Below are 25,023 nucleotides of genomic sequence, written 5' to 3' on the forward strand. Positions count from 1 at the left end.
AAAATAAAAAACACAATAATTAATTTACATTTAGTACCAAATGTATAATATAAGAACGAACAACATCAATCACAAAATCATATATCAAAATAGTCACAACAAAATGCACAACACCAAAATTAATTCTACCTTGCATCAAATTATGTTTTAGACAATACCAAAACTATTATTAAATGTAACAAAAATAGATTAATCGAAAAAACAATTCAAATGTCCTAAATTCCATTCAAATCCAAATCTTTAATCATCAATACTGACTTTCACAAAAAAAAAGGAAATTATTCAACTCGTATATAAAACTATTACACGAGCATCAACTACTCATGAATTACATTAATCAATAGAAACGAATCAAACCTCGTCGAGTTGATTCGATTCAAAACAACGATCCAATTTATCTTGGTTCAACTGATCAAATCTTGCATCATAAATTATTTTCAAAAACAAATCTGCTATACGTATAACGATAACGATAACGATGATGATGGAGGAGGAGGATGAGGAAAGGAAGGAGGAAAAGAAATTCAAATGAAAAAACGAGGAGGAGGAGAAGAAATTCAAATGAGAAAATAAGGAGGAGGAGATGGAGATGGTGGCGGTGGTGACGACTAGGGCTGGAAGTGAACCGAGTTGAGCCGAGCTATACCAAGCTCAAGCTCGGCTCACAAAAATTGAACTTGACTCACGACTTGACTCATTAACAATCGTGCCTATTTCTTAAGCTTAACCTCGACTCATCGAAAGCTCACGAGCTGACTCGAATAATAGGAACATAATCGATAATTCTATATCAATAAATTATAACTTATATATTTTCAAAAATATTTAAAAAGATCAATTTTATATATTATTTATCTATCAATAAATTATAAATATTTATGTCCTATTCCAAAATTATATATAAAAAATAAATATAAAATTTTAAGTAATTAAGATCATTAATATAATTATATATATCCTACATGCATTTAATATATACTTTTAATGTTATATATATACATATGAAATAGTAATATATAATTATATATATAATCAAGTCAGCTCACGAGCTAATGAGTTGAGTTTATCCAAATTCAAGTTCGACTCATTTAATTAATGAGCTCAATTCCAAACTCAAGATTGGCTCACTATCTCACGAATTTAGCTTATCAAGCTATTAACGACTCGAGCTGGCTCATGAGGTGCCTTGACTCATTTCCAGCCCTAGTGACGACGACAATAACAAATGAGAAAGATGTGGAAAAAGGAGGAGAAGAAGAAGTCAAGTGTACGCTGTGATGTGAAAACAGTTTGGTTGAATTTGATTAAATATCTTGCTTAGTTGTAGAGCTTTACTCTTTTTCTTTTTTTAAAATTAAAAGTGAGAATCGAACCCAAGATCTTTAAGTGAGAATGAAAAGATTATGTCATTTTTTTTACTAAAAATTATGCCATTTAAATTACAACTCATTGGTGTAGAACTTTATTCTTAGTATAAATTATTTTATATATATATAAGTTCTTAGTAAATCATGTGTTTAAAAAGATTTATTATGATCCTATATTTAAATCGTTTTAATTCATATCAATTTATACGGAAATATTTACTAAACAAAAGTCAAAATAGGATAATCGTGTTGTGATAAGTTTAAAGTACGTGGATGCCCATTCAATATATGGGCGGTTTGAAGCTTCCAAGCCAAAATGAAAATAAATGAAATGTTGAATGCTTGGACCTTTGTATCTATAAATAGGATGCTAAAGCCTCAGGAAACACACAGCAATAATAAAACTAATATATTCTCTCTCTCTCCCTTTATACACATAGCAATAATAAAAGCAAATGCTATTATCTCTTTCTTTACTTTTGATACTCCTTTCTATCTTTATATATATATTTATGCAATTCTCTCTCTCTTTACTTTTTATACTCCTTTCTATCTTTGTATATATATATACTTTACAACATATAATATTATTGTATATATACAAATTATTATTGAGCTAATTATTTTAATACTAGAGTCTTCTATTTATATATCTTTTATTTTACAACAAATCGAATAATATTAAAATAAAAACAATTTAAAAACAATGATTTATCCAAAAAAAAAAAAATTAGCCATTATATTTTACCTTGTATCGCATATCATATCGACATATCATATGGTATATTATATATTATATTGTTATACATCTTACATAGATATAAATGTATGGGTCTATCTACTGTAAAGATGCCTTCTTGTACAGATTTACAGATTTTGATTTAAAAGCGTATCGCTAAAAGTGTTGCTTAAAGAGAAAGTGTTACCCTTAATCGTTAACTTGGCTCTGATACCAAATTTTTTACTAGTCCTTGATGTATATTGTGATTTCATTTTCAATCTTGTTTTAGTTTATAATATTCTTTTTTGCATGGATTATTGTATATAAAATCTTTTATCTGTTTGTCTTTTTCTTTAATATAATTTCTCAAATCCTCAAAAACTTCTTTTATTTCTACACTTTCTGTTGTTTCTAAATACCTTCTTAATTTTTCAACTTCATTCTCCATTTTTTCTTTCAACAGCTTTAATTCTTTTAAGTCATAATATGGTTTTCCAGGCATTTATAAATTTTTTAAATTTAATTCCAACTTGTTTATATTTATTCTTATTTCTATCCTTTTTATTATAAGGTCATCAATTTCGATCTGAAGGTTATTTAATTCCCTTTTATACTCTTTTATTTTACTTTTTAATTTTTCCGCCCTTTTTCTTTTTATTTTATTTTCTGGTTTTTCAATCTTTTTATGCTTCATTATTTATTTTAAAATTTCTGCAAACTCTATTATTGATTCATCACTATTTTCTAGAGATTCTATTAATTTTTCTAGCTCTTCAACTTCTCTTTTTAACTTGTCATAGATTATTTTTAGAGCTTCAAATGCTCTTTGATTTATTTCAGAAAACTGTAAATAATTTAAACGATTTTCTCTTTCAAAGAGCTCTTGTTTCTTGTCTTGATAAGTTACGTATATTTCTTCTTTATTTATTGTCATAATTTAGTGTTTAGGGTTTCATTTAATTTTTCGACCTTTTTTGTTAATTCTTTTATTTCTGAATTTTCTTCTTTAATCTTTAACTTAGATAAACTTAAAGGGCTATTAATTTTAGATTCTCTTATTTGAAAATTCGATGAAAATAATTTTCCTGATGGTTCTTTTAATAATAGAAGTGGGTTTTCAATAGCTTTATATTTTGGTATTTCTGTTTTTACAATTTTCTGAAATAATTCATCGACATAAATTCTTTCTCTGTTTTTAAATATTATACTATGATGGCTATTTGTTAAAGCATAATTTATTGCATATGTAATTGAAAATGGTTCATCATCTTGTTCCATTAGATTCTTTCTGTGAAATTTATAAGCCAAACTTATAGATCTTCCAAGATTTTCAGTTGATAAAGATATAGCATATCCAAGATGGGCATTGAATTTAACATTTACGTTTGCCAAGTTTCCATGAACAATTCCAATTATTTGATCTATTGGGTCATCAGTAATTCTTTTGTCACAGATTGCTAAGCTTATTGGTGAATTAATTCCTTTCATATATGTAGATTTGACTAAGACTTGTATAGTACTAATATGAATCCATCCAACTTTAGATCTTTTTTGTTGATCCTTAATTTTCTCAATCTGTTTACTTAATTCTTCATCATTTATCAAAGCTATTTCAAGTTTTTCATTGGCGGATTTTATCTTTATAGGGGCTTCAAGTTGAATTTTTTCATAGTATATTATATTTTTTCTATTAAAAACTTCTTTTAAAAGGTTCTGTTTATTAAAATTTTCATTTGATTTGAGATTTAATTCTGTTTTTAGAACAGCCTGTTTTTCATTATCTAATAAAGCAGTTAATTTATAATAATCAGATTCTTCTGTTAATTCTAAACTTTCTAAATAATTCATAATTGAAAGACTAGGATGAAGATGTACCTTTCTGGAGAAAAACTTCCTTTATTTAGTACATTTTACATAAGGTGTTTTTATCTCTAGAGGGGAGATTGTAAATACTAACTCCAGAGGGGAGTTTTAGAACTATTTTTCCTAAAGGAATTCTTCCTCAGACCATAGAATCGCCTCGGCAGCTTCCTCCTTGCTCTCCTAGCATGTGAGTACTCTTTGCCTCCTGCTTTCTATTTTCTGATGCTTCTACAATTGCCTAAGCAGCCTATTTATAATAGTTGGGTTTGATGGACAATTCCTATCCTTACCCTTCTTATGACGTCATTGCTTACGTCATTGTTTGTTCTTTTGCACCAGCTACATTGTTGGTGCTCTATGACCTAAGCGCTTACGTCACTATGCAATAATGTTAAGTGATGCTTCAGATGCACTGTCCTCTTCTTTTATCATGTGACCCTCAGATGCATTGTCCTCTTCTTTCATCATGTGAGTTGATTCCGTTTCATTATTGCTTTCTTCAGATAACTCTGAGGCACATAGCTGGCACTTGTGGTCTTCTCTGTTTTTTATCAAATAGCAGAGATTCCTCTTTATCCCTTCAGGGAGCTTTTCTAAAAGTCCGGATAAGTTGTAGAATGCTGATTCAAATTCCACCAAGAGTCTCATCTCTCTTTCTTCAATTTCATTTCTTTTACTGGACACCAGCAGAGTGTTTCTGCTTTTATAATTAATCCTTGTGTGAGATTCCTTCGTTATTTTTTGAGTTCTTTCAAAGACCCTTGCTAAGGTGCTAGCTAGCCTTCCTTCATGACTATAAATTGTTAAGTCTTGAATCTGATCAATTGGTTGAAAATTTCCTGGGAAGACGGACATGAATATTACTTGGTGTGCTGGAACCAAGCATTCTTCTTCTTCATTAAAAATAGGTTGACTATTTGTAAATTTTAGGGATATATCCCTTAGATTTACATTGTCAATCATATTTTTAAATCTTTTTACTGCATCAACGAATCCTGCAGGAAACTCACTAATAATTTTTAGATCATTAAAAATTAAAATTGTATCAATTAATCCATACTGGAAAAACTGATAGGTGTCAGATGGGGAAGCATCTGGAAATATAACCAGCTTTGTTAGCTGTTCTTTGGCAATAGGATAATATCCCAAAATTGCCCTTTTTTCTTCAGTCCAATTTAGGACTATGTACAGACCCTTTTCTTTTCCTTGATTTCAGCCCTTGTAGGAATGTTTCTTATTATCCCTGTTCTCTGGGTTTGAATTGGAGCTTTATCTGCTCTTTTTAGAGTTTGTTCTGGATGGAGAGTTTCATATTCCCTGAAGGATTCCTTTGCCTCTTCCAGTGTTAGAAACCCTCCTTTATGAATTATCCTTGATTGATGTGTGAATGGTGCTGCTTTTTCCCAGGCATCATATACTCCTTTCATGGGGCCATTATAAATTACATAATATTTTTTTATCTTGGGTGGATTTTTTAATGATTTCAGCAATTGTTTTATTTTCTGAAATTTTTTCTTCACCTGATTTGTCCACCACGCTCAGCTGGCTGAACTCTGATGGTTTTGTTTGTTGTGTTGATTTCATTGCTTCGATGGCCTTCTTGAGAGATTGGATCTGTGTCCTTATTTGCTGACAATGCTTGCATTTTTCGAGTTCTTGCTCATATTTTTGAATTTCTTGATCTAACGCGTTGTAGACGAACTCCATTCTCTTGTTAATGTATCTGCAATAACATTTTTGTCACCCTTAATATATTCAATTTTTATTGGATATTGTAACAAAAATAATTGCCATCTTACCAATCGTCCATGATTATAATCAACTTTTAAATTATATCGTATGAAACCTGTTAGGTAACTTGAATCTGTCCTTAATGTAAATTCTCTAGGTAGTAAATCAATTTTCCATTTCTTAAGAGATTTAATTGCTGCTAGAGTTTCCTTTTCATGCGTGGTATATCTCTGTTCTGTTGGAGTAAAAGTCTCTGAAATATACCTGCAAAGTAATTCCTTTGGGGAACCTTTAGAATCTAGTGATTCTTTTTCTTGTTCCAAATTTTTTATAGTTTTCTTAGCTTTTAGACATCCTGACCAGGTTATGTCTGAAGCATCTGTTTCTACTATTAAGTAGTCATTTTCTTCTGGAATATAAAGTTCTGGAAGTTTTTCACATAATTCTTTAATCCTTTGAATTTGCATATTATCTTTTTCATCCCATTTCCATTCTTTTTTAGTACTTATTTTTGGAAATAAGCTTTTAGTGTATTCTGTTATATTCTTTAAAAATCCTTGATCAGAAATATAATTTATACACCCTAAAAATCTTTGTAATTGTTTTCTATCTTCTATTTTATTAGGAAATAAATTTACCTTTTCTAGGACATTTGGCTGAAGTTTTAGCTTTCCTTGAGTGGATAGAATTAATCCAAGAAACTCTATTTCTTGTTTTGCTATTCTTGCTTTCTTTTTGCTAAGAACTAATCCTTTTTCTTTACATCTTTCTAAAACTATTAATAATTTTTGAAGATGATCTTCTCTATCCTGTTTTGTAAAAATTAGTATATCATCAATATACACTAAAATAAATTCATTTAACTCTTTTAGATTTTCTTCCATAAATCTTTGATAAATACCTGGGGCTTGTTTTAATCCGAATGGTAATACATTCCATTCATAGAGCAACACACTTGTTGATTCTTTTGTTGGGCAAGTAAAGGCAGTTAATTTCTTTGTTTCTTCGTCTAAACGAAGTTGCCAATATCCTGATTTTGCATCAAGAGATGAAAACCAAGTTGCTCCTTTGATTTTTTTTTAAATAGAATCTTTTCTTGGAAGTTTATGAGCATCACCAATAGTTGCTTCATTCATCTTCTTATAGTTAATAACCATTCTTCGTTTTCCCCTTTTAATTTCATTATTGTTTTCGACATAAAAGGCTGGAGCCGCATGAGGACTTTTACTTAATCTTATAATTCCTTTTTCCAAAAGATCTCTACATTCTAGTGAAAACTCTTCTCTATCTCTTGCGGAATAAGGAATTTTATTTGGAACATTTATCTCTTTTGTAGGATCTTTTAACTTAATACTTACTAATTCGTTATTTGTATTTTTAATATCTAAAGGATTTTCAGCACAAACTTCATCCAAAAGTTCTTCTATCTTTATTTCAAGATTATTTTTTGGGATATTTATCTGAAAGTATAAATTTAAATAACATGTCTCTAATATAGAAAATATTTTAAATTTTAAGATCTTATCTATAGTAGTAGTCGGTATTTTTATACGTTTTGATTTTTGATTTATTGAAGAATCGTGTGGAGCTTTTAAAACTATATATGTTAATTCTTGAATGAATGGATGATATAGCTTTAAAAAGTTATTTCCTATGATAAAATCCATTCCAGAATCTAACATATATATAGATGGAACAATGAACCTATAATTTTGAATAAAAATTTCAACCATTTCTGCTTTTTGGTCAATTTTATGTATTGATTTGTCAGCTATTCTAACTCTTAATGGTTTCTTTAATTTTTTCCAATCAAGTTTTATATTTGAACTAGCAAAGCATTGTGTTGCTCCAGAATTCTATGAAAGCATTTATAAACTTTTCTGTTATTTTTATAGTAATAAATGTAGCATTATTACTCAATCTCTGAGTCTGTTTCCGAGATATATTCAAAAATATAGTCTAAGTTATCATCAGATTCCTCTAAAGGTTCCATGAAACAAGACTTAGCAATTTCTATTTGTTTAGTAAGATCCTTTTTATCCTTCTTTTTCGGACATTCATTTGCATAGTGTCCTTCTTCTTGACAATACCAACATTTACAATTTTTTTTTATTCGGGCAATAGTTATTTCTTTGTCTTTTATTTTTATTATTATGTTCCTTTCTAAAATATCTCTTTTTTCTCCAGTTTGGATAGTATTTTCTTTTTCTAAATTGATATTTTCTTTTTCTTTGAAAATTTTTATTAAGACCATATTTTTGAGGTATCTCTTCATTATCTTGACAGCAAATTCTAATTATATTTGCAAATCTTTTTTGAGTTGCTTCTTGCATACAACGTTCCTTTATTTCCTCTCTTATTACAGAGGTTGCTCCACCAAAGTTATTTTCAATTGTTCCTCTATTTATTTCTCTTATAAATCTTCCCATTATAAATTCATTAGCAGGATATGGAAGTTTTGTTATATACATACTAAGATAATAATTTTTATCTTCTTCTTTTAATTTGTAATAATGTATTCTATATTCACATATATAAGACTCCACATTACATAGATCATATATCTGAATATTAGCTAAATGGTTTTTTGCTTCTTGATATTCTTTATTATAAACTTCTTGTCTATGATCTATAATATTTTTTCCAAAAAATTCTTTATATAGAATCATCATTATATATAATATCTTATCATAAGCTGTGGTTTTTGTTGCTAACTCTTCTATTATTTGGTTTTCTATTGATGTCATATAATCTCTTATAGTTCCTTTAGTATGAAACCCTATGTAGTTTCAAATATCTCTTCCAGACAATTCACTAAATTTTGGATTAGTAAATGCTTCTAATAAAAAGGAATTCAACCAATTTTCGAAAATTTCTTTTTCGTTCTTTTTACAATCTAAATCTAGCATTCTTTCTCCTTCCATTTCCTGGATTTTAGGAACGTATTTTAATGGTATTTTTGTATATTTTGAATATTTATTTATAAACCCCTTTTTAAAGGCATAATTATCAAAACCTGTTTCCATTTAAATTGAGATTGATTATCCTTTGATGTTCCAGCTTCATTTTTCACTTGTATTGGAATTGCTGGTTCTTCGTCACTTGAATAATCTAGAATGTGTTCTTCATTGTCTATATTTTCAGAATTTACTAATTCTTCTTCTATTTGAAAACCATGTTCCATAATATTATTTTCTTGAGCCATTTTTAATTGTTTAAAAAGCATTGTGACTTCTTCTAATTTTTTTTCAATATTCATAATTTCAATGGTGGTTTTACTTTTAAATCTGTTATGTTAATTATATTTTGACATTTTTCTTCTTTGGGATTCTCTTTTTCCTTATTTCTTTGAAATTTTATGGATACTAATATTTCTTCAAGCATATCTACTATATAATTTAATTGTGGGTTAAAAGTATGATAAAGATGTGGAGAATCATTTCCATGATAGCATTTTTTAGAAATTCCGTGTGAAAAATAAGTTTTTTCAGGTTTTTGAAGTCCTTCAATAAAATTTATAGTAAAATAAAGATTTTGAGAAAAGTCATTTTGTATTGATTTTAAGAATTCGGTGTCGTTACAGTTAACATTAGTTAAAATCATTAATTTTTGATCTATTAATTTTGATAACTTAATTATTTCTTCTCTTAAATCTTCTAATTTACTTTTTTCCATTAGGTGACGCTTTTCTTTGTGAAGAGTTACAGTTTTAAGTGAAAAGTGTAGCTTAAGAATGTGTGGTTTATATTTTGCCACGTAATCATATCTTTAAATCTGTACAGATTTAAATCTGTACCAAATAATTTTCTTAAATGTATTACGTAAAGAGTTACACAATAACCAACATTACCTAAAGATGCGTTGACTTGAGATATTGATATTTTTTCTTTAGTGGAATAGAGGGCAGTACAAGATATTGTTAAAATGTAATTAATAATTAATAAACTAACAATTTATATAATATATATTTTAATATAAAAAATAACACCAACTTTTTGGAGAAAATAAAGCCACCACGAAAAATTTGGAAGAAAAAGTGAAAAAAAAAGAATAATTTAAAGCAGCTAAATATATCAATAATCATGTTTAATTAACTGCTTACTGCCTAAGCGTAAATCTTTACATAATTAATCCGAGGAAAAAGGTACGATATTTAGGTTTCCGCCCAATTGACCTTGTGAAATTATAAAATAGACCCATCTCTTTTTTTTTTTTTTCTTTATTTATTTGGCAGCGGCTTACGCAATTGGAAGTAGTAGTACTATTTTTTGACCTTTCGTTTTCTGGATCTAGGGTTTCTCTTTCTGACGACTCCGCTTCCTCAATTTTCATCATCATCATCAACAACAACAAAATCTTCAAATATCCCCCAAAATCATCAAACCCTAGCTAGCGCCACCAACAAATCTGAACACGCGAAACAAAAACCGTTCACGATCGGGGAGAGATTCGCGATCATCGACTGCTGTTAGGGTTCTTGAAAAAAAACATTGATTTTTTTTTCTTTTTCTCCCAGTCACCGTCGCCATCATCACCACCACCTTCGATCACGGATCTAAGACTTTACCCTGTGGAACAAAAAAAGTGGCCTTAATTATGATTTATTTTTTGTCATACATATCTCAGTTGCTGATAATGCAAAAATTCAGATGAATCTTAAAGCATTCTTGACGAGAAAACACTTTTTTGCCCCCTTTTACTTACACGGAATCTTGATGAAATTCCAAAGAATCTTGCTTGAGATTTGAAGGGAACGAAAAAAGAAAAAACAGAAATGTATAAATCGGTGGTGTACAAGGGGGATGTGGTGTTGGGTGAGGTTGATTTATACCCAGAAGAGAACAACAACAACTACTTGAAGCACAAGAACATCGATGTGAGAGAAATCAGAATAACTCACTTCTCGCAACCCAGTGAGAGGTGCCCACCACTTGCAGTGCTTCACACCGTCACATCTTGCGGTGTTTGCTTCAAAATGGAGTCAAAGAACTTGCAGACACAACAACAGGACGCGCTCTCACACTTGCACTCCTTGTGTATAAAGGAGAATAAGGTATATATTAACTAAACATGAACACTTGGTAAAAAGTTAAAAGCAGCAACACTAAAATCCCACCATGTTACAGAACAATTTGACTCTGGACAGAATCTGACAGGACTGCCACTGGAATCTTTGGATAATAAACCCAGTTGTGTTATTAATCTTTCAAGGGTTTTGTAATAATTTGCCTGAACTTACTAAATCTGCTGTTTTGAACCCAGATGCTGAAGGGGATTGGCTAATTAGTCAGTTAACACAAGACAACCTGTATTCAATGTTCCTTTTTAAACTGAACCGGGTTTCATGATGTTCAATGAGCCTATTTGATGAGGACTGTGTTTCTTGTTGATCTTGTACTGATGTTTGCAAGGGCTTGGTTGTTATGTGGAGAAGTATGAGATGATAGTGTAGTTTAGATTCTCTGGTTGACTGAATATTAAACTCGATATATTGAGAGATTTGGTTTCAGTAAAAAATGCACTAAATGTTTCTCTAACTTGAACTGATTGTTGAATTTGACGAGCTTGTGTCATCATGCAAATGATATGATTGAATAAAATATTTATGTGTGACATTTACCTTGTATATTTTATTTTAGATTACTTGAATTTTACACATGATAATCTTTTCTTTTTTACTTTTCTTTTTGGTCTCTGCAGACTGCTGTGATGCCACTAGGAGGAGGAGAAGAAATACATTTGGTTGCAATGTATTCGCGGCATAACGATAGGCCATGTTTTTGGGGATTCATTGTTGCCTCTGGACTCTATGATTCATGCCTTGTGATGTTAAACCTTAGATGTTTGGGTATAGTGTTTGATCTGGATGAAACACTTATAGTAGCAAATACAATGCGTTCATTTGAGGATAGAATTGAGGCACTCCAAAGGAAAATAAACTCTGAGGTAGATCTGCAACGAATTTCAGGCATGCAGGCTGAGGTCAAGCGCTACCTAGATGACAAGAATATATTAAAGCAATACGTTGAAAATGATCAAGTTGTTGATAATGGGAAAGTAATAAAAGTTCAACCTGAGATTGTTCCAGCATTATCTGACAGTCATCTACCTATAGTTCGACCTCTGATACGGTTACCAGAAAAGAACATTATTCTTACACGAATAAATCCGCAGGTATATAGTGTTCTATTATGAAATAAGTTAGTTATACCTGCTTTAACATTTCCGGATTGTGTGCTACCTGTTTTCAAATGATTTTCTAGTTACATGCTTATTTCTTTGTTGAGTCAAGTAAAAACTTGACACCTTCCTTATTGCTGTGAGTCTGACTTCTGCATTATACTATTGTTTGGATGACAAAGCAATGTGGTTTTTACATTGAAGTGTTTTGAACTGTTCTTTGCAGCAATGCTTGATCTGATGATGTAAAGAAGAATAGAGATTATGTGAACTTATCTATGTTACTGACATATAGCATTATATTTGACCAAATCATTAGTCTAACAAAACTTGTGTTTGAAAAGATTCGTGATACAAGTGTCCTTGTGAGGCTGAGACCTGCGTGGGAAGATCTTCGTGGTTACCTGACTGCAAGAGGGCGCAAGCGTTTTGAGGTTTATGTTTGCACAATGGCTGAAAGGGATTATGCTCTAGAAATGTGGAGACTTCTTGATCCAGATCTGAATCTGATAAATTCTAAAGAACTATTAGATCGTATTGTGTGTGTTAAAGCTGGTAAGCAGCAAGCATGATTTTCTGTTCTGTTAGTTTTGTTTTTTTACTTGTAACTTGTATAAAATTAAATGAAGCACCTAGGAAAGTAAATCTTAAGGATTTAGACAGACAGCTTATCTTTTAAGTTCTCCCATCTACATTTGATGTGGAGATGTGCTTATTTATGCTTCGTTATTATGCTTCGTTATTATACTATACTGTGTGTACTGCTCCTGCTGCTGTATCATTTATTTGAGATGTTTTTGTTTTGGTAATATGATAATAGGTTTGAAAAAGTCATTATTCAACGTCTTCCAAGATGGTTTTTGCCATCCGAAGATGGCATTGGTCATTGATGATCGCTTGAAAGTTTGGGATGAGAAAGATCAACCACGGGTGCATGTTGTCCCTGCCTTTGCTCCATACTATGCTCCTCAAGCTGAAGTAAATTTGCTTTCTCATATCATTGGAAACTTGGTTGCATATATTAATTTTCATCTGTTTTTGGTTTTATGAACTAAATTAATCTACTTTTCATGTAGGCAAATAACGCTGTACCTGTCTTGTGTGTTGCAAGGAATGTAGCTTGCAATGTTAGGGGTGGCTTCTTTAAGTAAGAGTTGAACCTTTTAAAATTGTTTTGTTCAGTTATTTTCACACCTGAAATAAATGACAGGGGTAAGCAGGATTCAAGTACCTGACTGAAATATTGTGACAGGGACTTTGATGACGGTCTTTTACAGAAGGTTCCTCAAATTGCCTACGAAGATGATATAAAAGATATACCTTCTGCTCCTGATGTGAGCAATTATCTTGTTGCAGAGGTTAGTTTAGCTTTATATATAAGTATACTTGTGCTACTACCTCTAATATTCTCGGTTTATACTGTTCAGATTTAATTTTAACCAGAACTTGTATCAATAATTTTTGCTTATATGACATATTCATGTAATCTTGTTAATCAGGATGATGCATCTGCTCTTAATGGAAACAGAGATCCACTTTCATTTGATGGGATGGCAGATGCTGAGGTAGAAAGAAGATTAAAGGTATCAACCAGAGTTCTGAATGATCTTATGAGACTAGTTATATATGAAGCATTGCACCTGAAAAGTGTCTTATGTTTCTTTCTTGTTGTTAGGATGCAATATCTGCTGTGTCAGCCATTCCCTCAATAACTGCTAATCTCGATCCCAGGCTTGCTTCTTCTCTTCAGTACACAATGGCATCTTCTGGTTCAGGTCCGCTCCCAGCAGCACAAGCATCTATGATGCAATTTCCCAGTGTACAGTACCCTCAACAAGCAACACTAGTAAAGCCAATGGTTCAAACTGCCCCTTCAGAACCAAGTTTGCATGGTTCTCCTGCTAGAGAAGAAGGTGAAGTACCTGAATCAGAATTAGACCCAGACACAAGGCGTAGGCTTCTCATATTACAACATGGACAAGATACAAGGGAACACACACCTAGTGAGCCTTCTTTTCCCGTTAGACAGCCCGTGCAAGTTTCTGCCCCAGCACGTGTGCCACCACGTGGGGGATGGTTTCCTGTAGAAGAGGAGATTGGTCCCCAGCAGCTAAACAGGGTAGTACCTAGAGAATTCCCTGTAGATACCGAACCATTGCGTATTGAGAAGCATCGGCCGCCTCATCCGCCCTTTTTCCCTAAGGTTGATAATTCTGTTTCCCCCGATAGGGTTCTCCATGAGAGCCACCAAAGATTGCCAAAGGAGGTAATGATTATGTTTAAGTGTATAGCTTATAGTCTGAGGTTATGAAGTAGGGTCAGACTTATTAGTGGTACTCTGACATGGTGAACATTTTGTTGCAGATTTATCATAGAGATGATCGCACAAGATTAAGCCAAGCTCCCTCTAGTTATCATTCTTTCTCTGGTAAGCTATATCACCTGGTATTGTGTTTGGTTGTTTCTCCAGCTTTTTCACATTTGTTCCCGTTTTTTTTATATATATATGTATTGGTGGTTTTTGGCTGCAGTTTTTTGGCTTTTATAACCTAATTTGAGTGGAATTTTGTTTTTGTTGGTATTGTCAATTAAGATGCTTGCTTTAAAAAAAAAAGTTCAGGTTGCTTTAGCATTTTTAATTAAGTTTGGTTTTTCAGTTAACTTGTGCTGTCACAGATTTATTTATGTATAATTCGCAACTATATCCATTTTTTTTGAGTTGTTTCTTGAGATAATTCCTGTTGTTTTTCTTTATCCACATCTTCATGGGTTGTAAAACATTAAAGAAAAATTATATAAACTCAAAAATCTTTCCTATTCATATGACATTTTGTTGTGGTTGTTATGAAGGTGATGATAACTCCTTGAGTAGGTCATCTTCCAGCCACAAGGATCTTGAATCTGAAAGTCATTCTCCATTGTCCGCGGATACTCCAGTTGGTGTATTGCAGGAAATAGCACTGAAGTGTGGAACTAAGGTGAGCCAGTGTATTTATCTGTCAAAAAATTAGACAACGTGATACTATTGTACTATTTAACATTTATTTCTTTTATGTGATCAGGTGGAATTTAAGTCATGTTTGGTTGCCAGCACAGAACTGCAGTTCTCCATTGAGGTATCTTCGATCCTGATAAGCAAAATTTTCTGATCACTTGTTGACTACTTTGCTCAAATTTTCTTTATTTTTAGTTTTTGTTGTAACAAATTATGGTTACTTACAAATTTTTTTAAAATATATTATTAGGATTAATTTTCTTCTTTCTTTGAATCTCTGAATTTGTCTGATATTTATTTCTATCTATGACTAATTAACCGGTAGAAATTGATTTTGTCTTACATATTGGACACTGTATTATTTAGTTGAGGTTGGGCGTCACAATGAATATATTTAGGTCAGAGTGTTGTCACTTGATGATATTGTTCAATTGCAGGCATGGTTTTCTGGAAGAAAAGTTGGTGAAGGATTTGGAAGATCTAGAAAGGAAGCCCAGCATAGAGCTGCTGAGCATTCTATTAAACAGTTGGCTGGTATGATATATTTTAGTTCTTGAAATGTAACTTGCTACGTCAATTTTGTGGAATATGTTTTTTCCAGTTAAGTAATATGATTAGGGAAAATGACTTGATTCCAAGGTAGGGTAAATATATTATTAGAGTTAAATGATAAGAATATAATTTACAAATTGAAATTCCAATAAGACACTAAACAACATCTTAAATATGTCATGTATGACCCTAGTACCTAGCAGTGGATGATAAAGGCCAATAATGATTAAACAATGTTATTTAAATGGCACATGTTGCTTGCTAACGTTTCTTGATGATTGTGTTCTTATATGACCCTTTGCCTGCCCCTCCATAGGATGAAAAGATATGTTGGTAATTAATGTGGCTTGATAATTTTGGATGTGTTTGTAGATATATATTTGTCTCGTGCTAAGGCTGAAACTGGTTCTACATATGGAGATGTGAGTGGGTTTCAAGCAAATGACAACGGTTATGTGGGTAATATTAATTCTATTGGTAATCAGCCATTGTCTAAAGAAGAATCCTTCTCATTTTCAACTGCATCAGATCCATCAAGGGTTCTAGATCCAAGGTTGGAAGTTTCTAAGAGGTCAATGGGTTCTGTCTCTGCCCTCAAAGAATTGGTAAGATTTTAGTAAATCAACCTCCGATTTGATCCCATAATATTTGTCGTTTGTGTTAACCATAACATCTGCATAAATTTCATCAGTGCATGATGGAGGGTCTTGGTGTCAGCTTTCAATCTCCACCTGCTCCAGTTTCATTGAATCCAATTCAGAAAGATGAAATACATGCCCAGGTTAGTAATTGAATATGATTCAGTGATTGGAGCAAATCGTTTTTTTTAATTAATTTTTTATAAAAGAAGAAATATTATTAAGTATTAAGAAGGAGAGGTTATTAAAAGGCATGTTGGAGTAGAGACCCTGGATTTACAAAGGATTAGGATAGACAAAAAAATTACAACCCTGCTAATTTTGCAGGATAGTTATATCTCTTCCCTTGCTGGTAGTTGTTTATATATGTGTTCTATTCATTTTTCCTTTGTGGGGAATGTGAAGACTGTCATTTGCTGATCCCATGAAATATCAGAACTAGTATTTTTATAATTCTTGCATTATTTGAAGAGTGACTATTGGATGGAGCTTCTTTTTACTTTCTGGATTCTGGTCTCGTGTAGGGAGGGGTAATGGTCTTTTATATAACATACTTGTAGACTGTAGGGATTATAAACTGATGAGGAAGCCTTCTCTGCCTTTTACGATGTTATCCGCAGTTGATGATATTGTTTAATTCAACTTTCTGTTGATAAAGAAAAAAGCTAACAACCTTGTGGCATTTATTTACACATGATTTCAGGTCGAAATAGATGGCCAAGTGTTTGGTGAAGGGATTGGATTAACATGGGATGAGGCTAAAATGCAGGTATCTTGTTTTATATAGTTACAAGATATTTTATTTTTTATGTGAGTTTTTTCTTTGCATTTGGGTAACTTTTTACATGTTGGAGCGCTAAGCTGCATTCTTTCTTCAGGCTGCGGAGAAGGCACTTGGAAGTCTAAGAACAATGCTTGGTCAAAGCATTCCGAAACGGCAGGGTTCTCCCAGGTATGCCGCTTTGACTACAGATCAAGTATATTTAGTTCTTGCATACTTTCTGCTGCATATTGAGGTATTTACTCCTTGTATGTATATTAGTTTCCTGTGTTGTGTTTACCAGGTCCTTAGCATGTTGTTTGCACCTAGTGTAATTTAGTAGTCCATCTTCATAAAGCTGGTAGCAATATAGACCTGCTTGCAATCTATATGATATACTCTTGCAACCCTTAACTTGAAATTGAAGTTTGTATGGTGGAGTAAATGGTACTTAGGCTGCTGCTGGCAGATAATCATCAAAGAAATTTACTGGACAAACTGATATACAGATAAAATTGGTTTTAGTAGTGGGCTGTTTATTTTTTTAATTAAAAAAAAAAACTCACTATTATAATGTGTATTGAACTCAGGCTCTCCTTCTGAGGTTTAGTAAAACTCAGCCTGACTCCCCTTTATTTCTGATAATATACATTGGTCTTCTCTGAAATTTGGTTGCAGTACTCGGTACTTGTAAAATATTACACTAGATTCTTTTGTAAACAGAACACTTACCTCCTCTAAAGGGAGGTCAGAATCCATTTCCCCAAATTTTCCAGAGGGGTCAATGTAATTATTATTCCTGGGCAATTCTACAACGATGTCCTTTAGTGATATTTCTTTAAAATCTCTCATGGTTTATAATTATTCTTGTGTGAATAGGCCAGTGCATGGTTTGCCAAATAAACGTTTGAAGCATGACTATCCCCGGACTCTTCAACGAATTCCTTCTTCTGCGAGATATCCCAGGAATGCGCCTCCAGTTCCTTGATACGAGTGACATGCTTCTCATCTAACCTGTTGGTGTGGCCGTCGTTGGGGCATGTATATGTTAATGATTCGACATTTCTATCAGACGGCTGCTGCCTACGTGGATGCTCTTGCCCTCGGTCTTTTTTTGTAACTGAGGCCAAAGCCAACAAGTAAAACACCCACTTTTTGTATCAATGTAAAGATTCTCACTGATGGGTGAGATGGAAGATACTCCAAAGATGTTTGTAAGATATGCACACGTCGGTCTACCAAGGCAAAACACATTCATATTTGGCTTGTGTGTGTATCTGGAAATGCTGGGGCCAGTTTACAAGACCAAGACCAAGATACATGAGACAAGCCCCTGTCTTACATCACATGCATTTCTGTGATTTGTATACTTGTTGGTGCAGCATATCAGAGTTTAGGCTTTATTGGAATTGAGAGCATTGATTCAGCATTTAATGGTACAAGCCATTCGGTACAGTACAGGTCTCTGATTAAGGGAGTAGGTTTTCACGAATCTAACCGGTTAATAGGTTTTTCATCCAACTAATTTTACCATCATCCACCTCTCTTGAAGATACTGACAGAGTTTGAGGTTGGTGAATTTGGATTAGGACTTTAGGGGAGTGTTTGTAGTCCGTTTTATTCTTTTTTTCTTTTGTCCCGGGTGGGGGGTGGGGGAAAGAAATCAATCAATCCAAATAATGGGATTGATTTTGAATTGACTCGATTGATTGGTTTATATCTAAAATTTTTGTAAAATACAAATTAATAACTCGGAAATTCATGTACCACAAAAATTGCTTTAGAGGTTATTAAATTGAACTTAAATTGTTTTATGCCAAAAAAATGCTATACAGTATAATCAACGTAAAGATTTTGGTGATTTCACTTGAAGTGATATTTATCAGCAAATGCTCAAATCTGTCCTCCAAATTTCATGGCTGAGTCAAACTGAGTCAAAATAGTTCTTTAGATTTCAATCTAATCAAATTCTAAACTAGATAATGTGCACCATGTTAGTTTCTAATTTGATGAAACATTGTGCTATTCACCCGGATTATTTGAGGAGAATTTAAGGTTATGTTTTTTATACGTCACCATTTAAAAAATGAATAAAAATATACACAAAAGACTATAAGATGAAACAAAAGTAAACTAAGAAAATTTTAAAATAGCTTGATATGGCTCAAAGATTGAATCGGCTAATATTTTTTGAGTTTGAGGAAGATTGTGTGTAATCTAGTGTAATAGTTTATTACTGAGTTTTTTTCTAATATGGATTTTAATTTTTTGTTTAAATGTTAATTAACAAATTGGACTCTCAAATTTGAGGGATAATAAAATTTGTAAAAAAAATATTTTATGGTGTACAAATAAGAGAGTCCCTTAAAATAATTTTTAATATTGGATTAACTTAGATATGATTCTAGCCAATTAATTTAGTTTTTTTGTTTTCTTTTTTATTTGTTTAATCACAAAAAAAAAAAAAGAGGTGTTGTAAAATAAATATAAAATAAAAGTATAAGTAGAAGACTCTAGTACTACAATTACTATCTCAATATAATAAAGATGATTAATATACTAATATTATATATAAAGAGTAAGAGAAGAGTATTCAAAAATACTTGTAAAATAAAGAGAGAGAATTGTATTATAAAAGAAGGAGAGAAGATTTTATTGCTGTGTCATTTGTTTCCTATCATACTTCTATTTATAGACACATAAAAGTTGTGCTTTCAAATGTAATTAAATATGGTCTTCTCTTGATAAAATCAAATTCTATATCGAAAAGGTTGGTCACCCATTGTGAAGGAAGTCAGAATTCATTAAATGGGCATCCACCCATGCTTATCACAACACTTCCCCTTAGATGACCATTTAGAATTATTGCCTCGTTAAAACCTTACTAAAGAAAAACCCAATGGGAAAAAACTTCAGTGAAGGAAAAAGAGTACAATATCCTTTGTGATGAGGACTGCCTCATTAAAAACCTTGTCAAGAAAAATCCAATGGAAAAAATCTGACCAAGGAAAAAAGAGTACAATCTCCCCCTCTTGCCGACATCATTTAATTTCTCGAAATCGGCGCATCCCAATCTCATGTACCAATCTTTCAAAGGAGGATTTTGGGAGTGACTTTGTAAATAAATCTGCCAGATTATCACTTGAACGGATCTGTTGGATATCAATTGTTCCTTGATTTTGAAGATCACGAGTGAAGAAGAATTTGGGAGAAATATGCTTTGTTCTATCACCTTTGATGTATCTGTCTTTAAGTTGAGCAATACATGCTGTATTATCTTCAAACAGGATAGTTGGAGCTATCTTATAATCAATCAGTCCACATGATGACAGAATATATTGGATCAGACTTCTGAGCCAAAAACACTCGCGACTAGCTTCATGAATCGCTAATATTTCGGCATGATTAGAGGATGTTGCAGCAATCGTCTGTTTTGTGGATCTCCATGATATAGCTGTACCCCCATATGTGAACAAATATCCTGTTTGAGATCTCCCTTTATGTGGATCAGACAAGTATCCAGCATCTGCATAGCCAACTAATTGTGACTTGGATCCATAGGATAAAATAATCCCATATCAACTGTCCCATGAAGATATCAAAAGATTTGTTTGATTCCACTCCAATGTCTTCTGGTTGGAGAGGAACTATACCTTGCTAGTAAATTCAGAGCAAATGATATATCGGGTCGTGTATTATTAGCAAGATACATTAGCGCTCTAATAGCACTAAGATATGGTACTTCAGGACCAAGGATATCTTCATTCTTTTCTTTAGGACGGAATTGATCCTTTTCCACATCCAAAGATCTTACGATCATTGGAGTACTCAAAGGATGTGACTTATCCATATAAAATCTTTTCAAGATCTTTTCTGTGTATGTTGTTTGATGAATAAAGATCCCATTTTTTATATGTTCGATCTGCAGGCCGAGACAAAATTTAGTCCTTCCAAGATCTTTCATTTCACACTCTTCTTTTAGAGTTTTTATAATTATTGGAATCTCTTCAGGAGTTCCAATGATATTTAAATCATCAACGTACACAGCAATTATAATGAATCCAGATGCAGTTTTCTTTATGAAAACACAGGGACAGATATCATCATTCTTGAATCCGTTTTTGGCCAGATACTCACTAAGAGGATTATACCACATTCGTCCAGATTGTTTTAGACCATATAAAGATCTTTACAATTTGACTGAGCATAACCCTTGTGAATATTCATTGGATGGTTTAGATATCTTTAGTCCTTCAAGAACTTTCATATAGATATCACGATCTAATGAGTCGTATAAGTAGGCTGTTACCACATCCATTAAATGCATATGCAGTTTATGATATGCAGATAAATTGACCAAATAACGCAATGTTATCGCATCCACTACAGGGGAATACTTTCTTCATAATCTATACTAGGCCTTTGTGAAAACCATTGTGCCACGAGTCAGACTTTGTAGCGCACAACTTCATTTTCTCATTTCGTTTTCTCACAAATACCCATCTGTATCCAACAGGTTTTACATCTTCAGGTGTACGGACTACAGGTCCAAAGACTTCACGTTTTGCAAGTGAGTCTAATTCAGCCTTCATGGCTTCTTTCCATTTTGGCCAATCATTTCTTTGTCGACATTCTTCGACTGATCTTGGCTCAAGATCCTTACTTTCATGCATGATATTTAATGCCACATTATATGCAAATATTTCATTGATAATTGTCTTATTTCGGTCTCATTTCTCTCTTGTAAAGACATAATTTATCGAGATCTTGTCATTTTCACAATTTTCAGGTACCTGAACGTCTTCTGGCATTAAAATTATATCAAAATTTTGGACAACTGCAGGTGTCTCTACTATGTCTTTTTCAACAGGAATAGTATTTACCTCTTTTCGCTTTCGAGAATTTTTGTCTTTGGAACCGACAGGCCTGTCATGCTTCTGGCGTGAATTTGCTTCAGTAGCTACTTGTCCTACTGGGACATCAATTCGAATTAGGGTATTTTTCACTGGTATATAAGATTTGGTTATCCTCTTTGTATCGGAAAATGTATCAGGCAATTCATTTGCTATTCTTTGCAAATGTATAATATTTTGAACTTCTAGTTCACATTGCCTTGATCGAGGATCTAAATGCATCAAGGATGATGCATTCCAATTAAGTTCCTTTTCAGTAAGCTTATTCTCTCTCCTTAATGTTGAAAATTTTGATTCATCAAAATGACAATCCGCAAATCGGGATTTAAATATATCTCCAGTTTGTATCTCAAGATACCACACTATAGAAGGAGAATCATATCCAACATATATCCCCAATTTTCTTTGGGGTCCCATTTTGGTGCGATTAGGTGGTGCAATGGGAACATATATCGCACACCTGAATATTCTTAAATAGAAAACATTTGGCTGCTGACCAAAAGCTAATTGCATATGAGAGAACTGATGGTAACTCGTTGGCCTCAAACGAATAAGTGCTGCGGCATGTAAAATAGCATGCCCCCAAACCGAGGTTGGGAGATTTGTTCTCATAAGTAAGGGTCTAGCAATTAATTGGAGGCGTTTAATAAGTGATTATGCTAACCCATTTTGTGTGTGAACACAAGTTACTAGATGTTCAACACTTATTCCATTAGCCATAAGTTAAGCATCAAAAGCTTGGGAAGTAAATTCACCAGCATTATCAAGACGAATTGCTTTGATTGGATTTTTTAGAAATTGTGCTTTTAATTGAATAATTTGAGCTAGTAATCTCGCAAACGCCAGGTTGCGAGAAGATAATAAGCACACGTGTGACCATCTCGAAGATGCGTCTATTAGGACCATAAAATATCTAAAAGATCCACATGGTAGATGAATAGGTCCACATATATCGCCTTGAATCCTTTCTAGGAATTCAGGGGACTCAAATCCAATCTTTACTGGTGATGGCCTTAAAATTAACTTCCATTGAGAACATGTAGCACAACAAAATTCACTAGATTTAAGAATCTTCTGGTTCTTTAGTGAATGTCCATGGGTGTTTTAAATAATTCTCCGCATCATTATTGTTTCCGGATGACCCAATCGGTCGTGCCAAGTTATGAATTCATTTGGACTAGTAAACTTCTGGTTTACAGTGGCATGTAATTCAATTGCACTAATCTTGGTATAATATAATCCAGATGAAAATGAGGGTAATTTTTCTAATATAACTTTCTTATTTGAATCATGAGTTGTGATACATAAATACTCGTGATTTTCCTCATTCATTGTTTAAACATGATATCCATTTCGGCGAATATCTTTAAAGCTCAACAAGTTTCTTAGAGACTTGGTAGATAATAATGCATTATTTATTATAAATTTTGTTCTTCCGGAAAACAAAATTATAGCTCTTCCGGAGCCTTCAATCATATTGTCTGAGCCAATAATAGTATTAACATATTCTTCTTTTGGCACAAGATGGGTAAAATATATATCACTTTTGAGAATAGTGTGCGAACTTGCACTATCCGCAAGGCATACATCTTCATTATATATCATTGCCATTCTCTTCAAAGACAAATAATAATAATAAAATAAGTAGTATGCACAGTTAAATTGAATACTTGATTGGAATTATTTTTCTAAAAAACGCTATATATAAAAATAATGTCATATACTAAAATTTTATTTTAAATCTTGACACATTTAATGATTTCAAAACATAAACATTAATATTTCATTATTTATATACATCATATTTGAAACTTAAATACACAAAAAATAAAGCTTAACAATAAATTCTTTATATTATTTATTTACATGAATAATTAACAATCTCACACATTAAACTATTCCATCATTGATCAAATGACCAATATTTTTTTCAGGATTCTCAAAGAAATCAGATACATCATAATGAGTGGTGGAATTTTCAGCATCATTTGAAACAAAATTTGTTTCCTTTCCTTTGTCATCCTTTTTCAAAGATGCTTGGTGAAGATCGGCAAGGTGCCTTGGGGTACGACAGGTACGTGACCAATGGCCTTTTCCACCACAATGGAAACACTTATCCTTTGTTGATTTATTTTGCCCAATATTTCTTTCTTTATCCCACTTCTAGTGAGATCCTCTCTTTTGAATATAATTCCTTTTCCTTCCATAATTTTTCTTGTTATTAAAACCTTGTCATTTACCTCTTTTGGGGTAATTTGCCACATTTACTTCAGAAAATGGCTGGGCGCGCATCGTAATTTTTCAAAAGCAACTCATTGTTGCGTTCAGCAACAAGAAGGCAAGAAATTAACTCAGAATATTTTTTAAATCCTTTTTCTCGATACTGCTGCTGTAGGAGCACATTCGAGGCATGAAAGGTTGAGAAAGTTTTCTCCAACATATCATGATCAGTTATCTTTTTTCCACATAATTTCATTCGTGAGGTGATTCGAAACATTACAGAATTTTATTCATTTATGGATTTAAAATCCTACAGATGCAAGTGCGTCTACTCATATCTGGTTTAAGGAAGTATCACCGTTTTTTTATAATTATACCTTTCTTCAAGGTCTTTCCAAAGATCTGCAGGATCTTTTAATGTGAGATATTCATTTTTCAATCGTTCGCCAAGATGACGACGAAGAAAAATTATGGCTTTGACTTTATCCTTCTGAGATGCATTATTTTCAACCTTAATGGTATCTACAAGATCCATTGAATCAAGATGAATTTCAGCATCTAATATCCATGATAAATAATTGTTTTCAGATATATCAAGAGCATTGAATTCAAGATGAGAGAGCTTCGACATAATGAAAATTTGTTACCTGAGTCTTCCTAAATTTTGATCAGAGTCTCGTGCTGATAACGTGTTATAAAATAAATATAAAATAAAAGTATAAGTAGAAGACTCTAGTACCACAATTACTATCTCAATATAATAAAGATGATTAATATATTTACTAATATTATATATAAAGAGTGAGAGAAGAGTATTCAAAAATACTTGTAAAATAAAGAGAGAGAATTGTATTATAAAAGGAGAGAAGATTTTATTGCTGTGTCATTTGTTTCATATCATACTTCTATTTATAGGCACATAAAAGATGTGCTTTCAAATGTAATTAAATATGGTCTTCTCTTGATAAAATCAAATTCTATATCGAAAAGGTTGGCTGTCAAAAATTATGAAAGAAGTCACAATTCATTAAATGGGCATCCACCCATACTTATCACAACAAAAAGATTCAAATAACACATATA

At 32.3% G+C, this 25,023-nt stretch overlaps 1 protein-coding gene across 3 annotated transcripts; it reads left to right on the forward strand.

Moving 5' to 3' along the window:
* Window positions 1-9,859: 9,859 nt before the first annotated feature.
* LOC112733464 (RNA polymerase II C-terminal domain phosphatase-like 1) lies at window positions 9,860-18,632 on the forward strand. 3 transcript variants are annotated; one of them, XR_011869972.1, is made up of 18 exons: window positions 9,860-10,735; window positions 11,383-11,856; window positions 12,207-12,417; window positions 12,683-12,840; window positions 12,939-13,009; window positions 13,115-13,220; window positions 13,362-13,445; window positions 13,538-14,128; window positions 14,227-14,290; window positions 14,713-14,840; window positions 14,925-14,978; window positions 15,295-15,391; window positions 15,782-15,864; window positions 15,938-16,014; window positions 16,101-16,190; window positions 16,751-16,816; window positions 16,926-16,999; window positions 17,687-18,632. XR_011869972.1 is itself a non-coding variant. In XM_025782418.3 (17 exons), the coding sequence occupies exons 1-17, from the start codon at window positions 10,457-10,459 to the stop codon at window positions 17,793-17,795; spliced, it is 2,889 nt and encodes a 962-aa protein (XP_025638203.1). In that variant the 5' UTR covers window positions 9,860-10,456; the 3' UTR covers window positions 17,796-18,632. The 3 variants fall into 3 exon arrangements, 1 of the variants encoding a protein (XP_025638203.1); XR_011869973.1 differs by having other exon boundaries at window positions 15,782-15,831; XM_025782418.3 differs by having other exon boundaries at window positions 15,782-16,014.
* Window positions 18,633-25,023: the final 6,391 nt, after the last annotated feature.

This window comes from Arachis hypogaea, chromosome 13, assembly GCF_003086295.3.
Source record: "Arachis hypogaea cultivar Tifrunner chromosome 13, arahy.Tifrunner.gnm2.J5K5, whole genome shotgun sequence".
NCBI classification, from domain to species: Eukaryota; Viridiplantae; Streptophyta; class Magnoliopsida; order Fabales; family Fabaceae; genus Arachis; species Arachis hypogaea.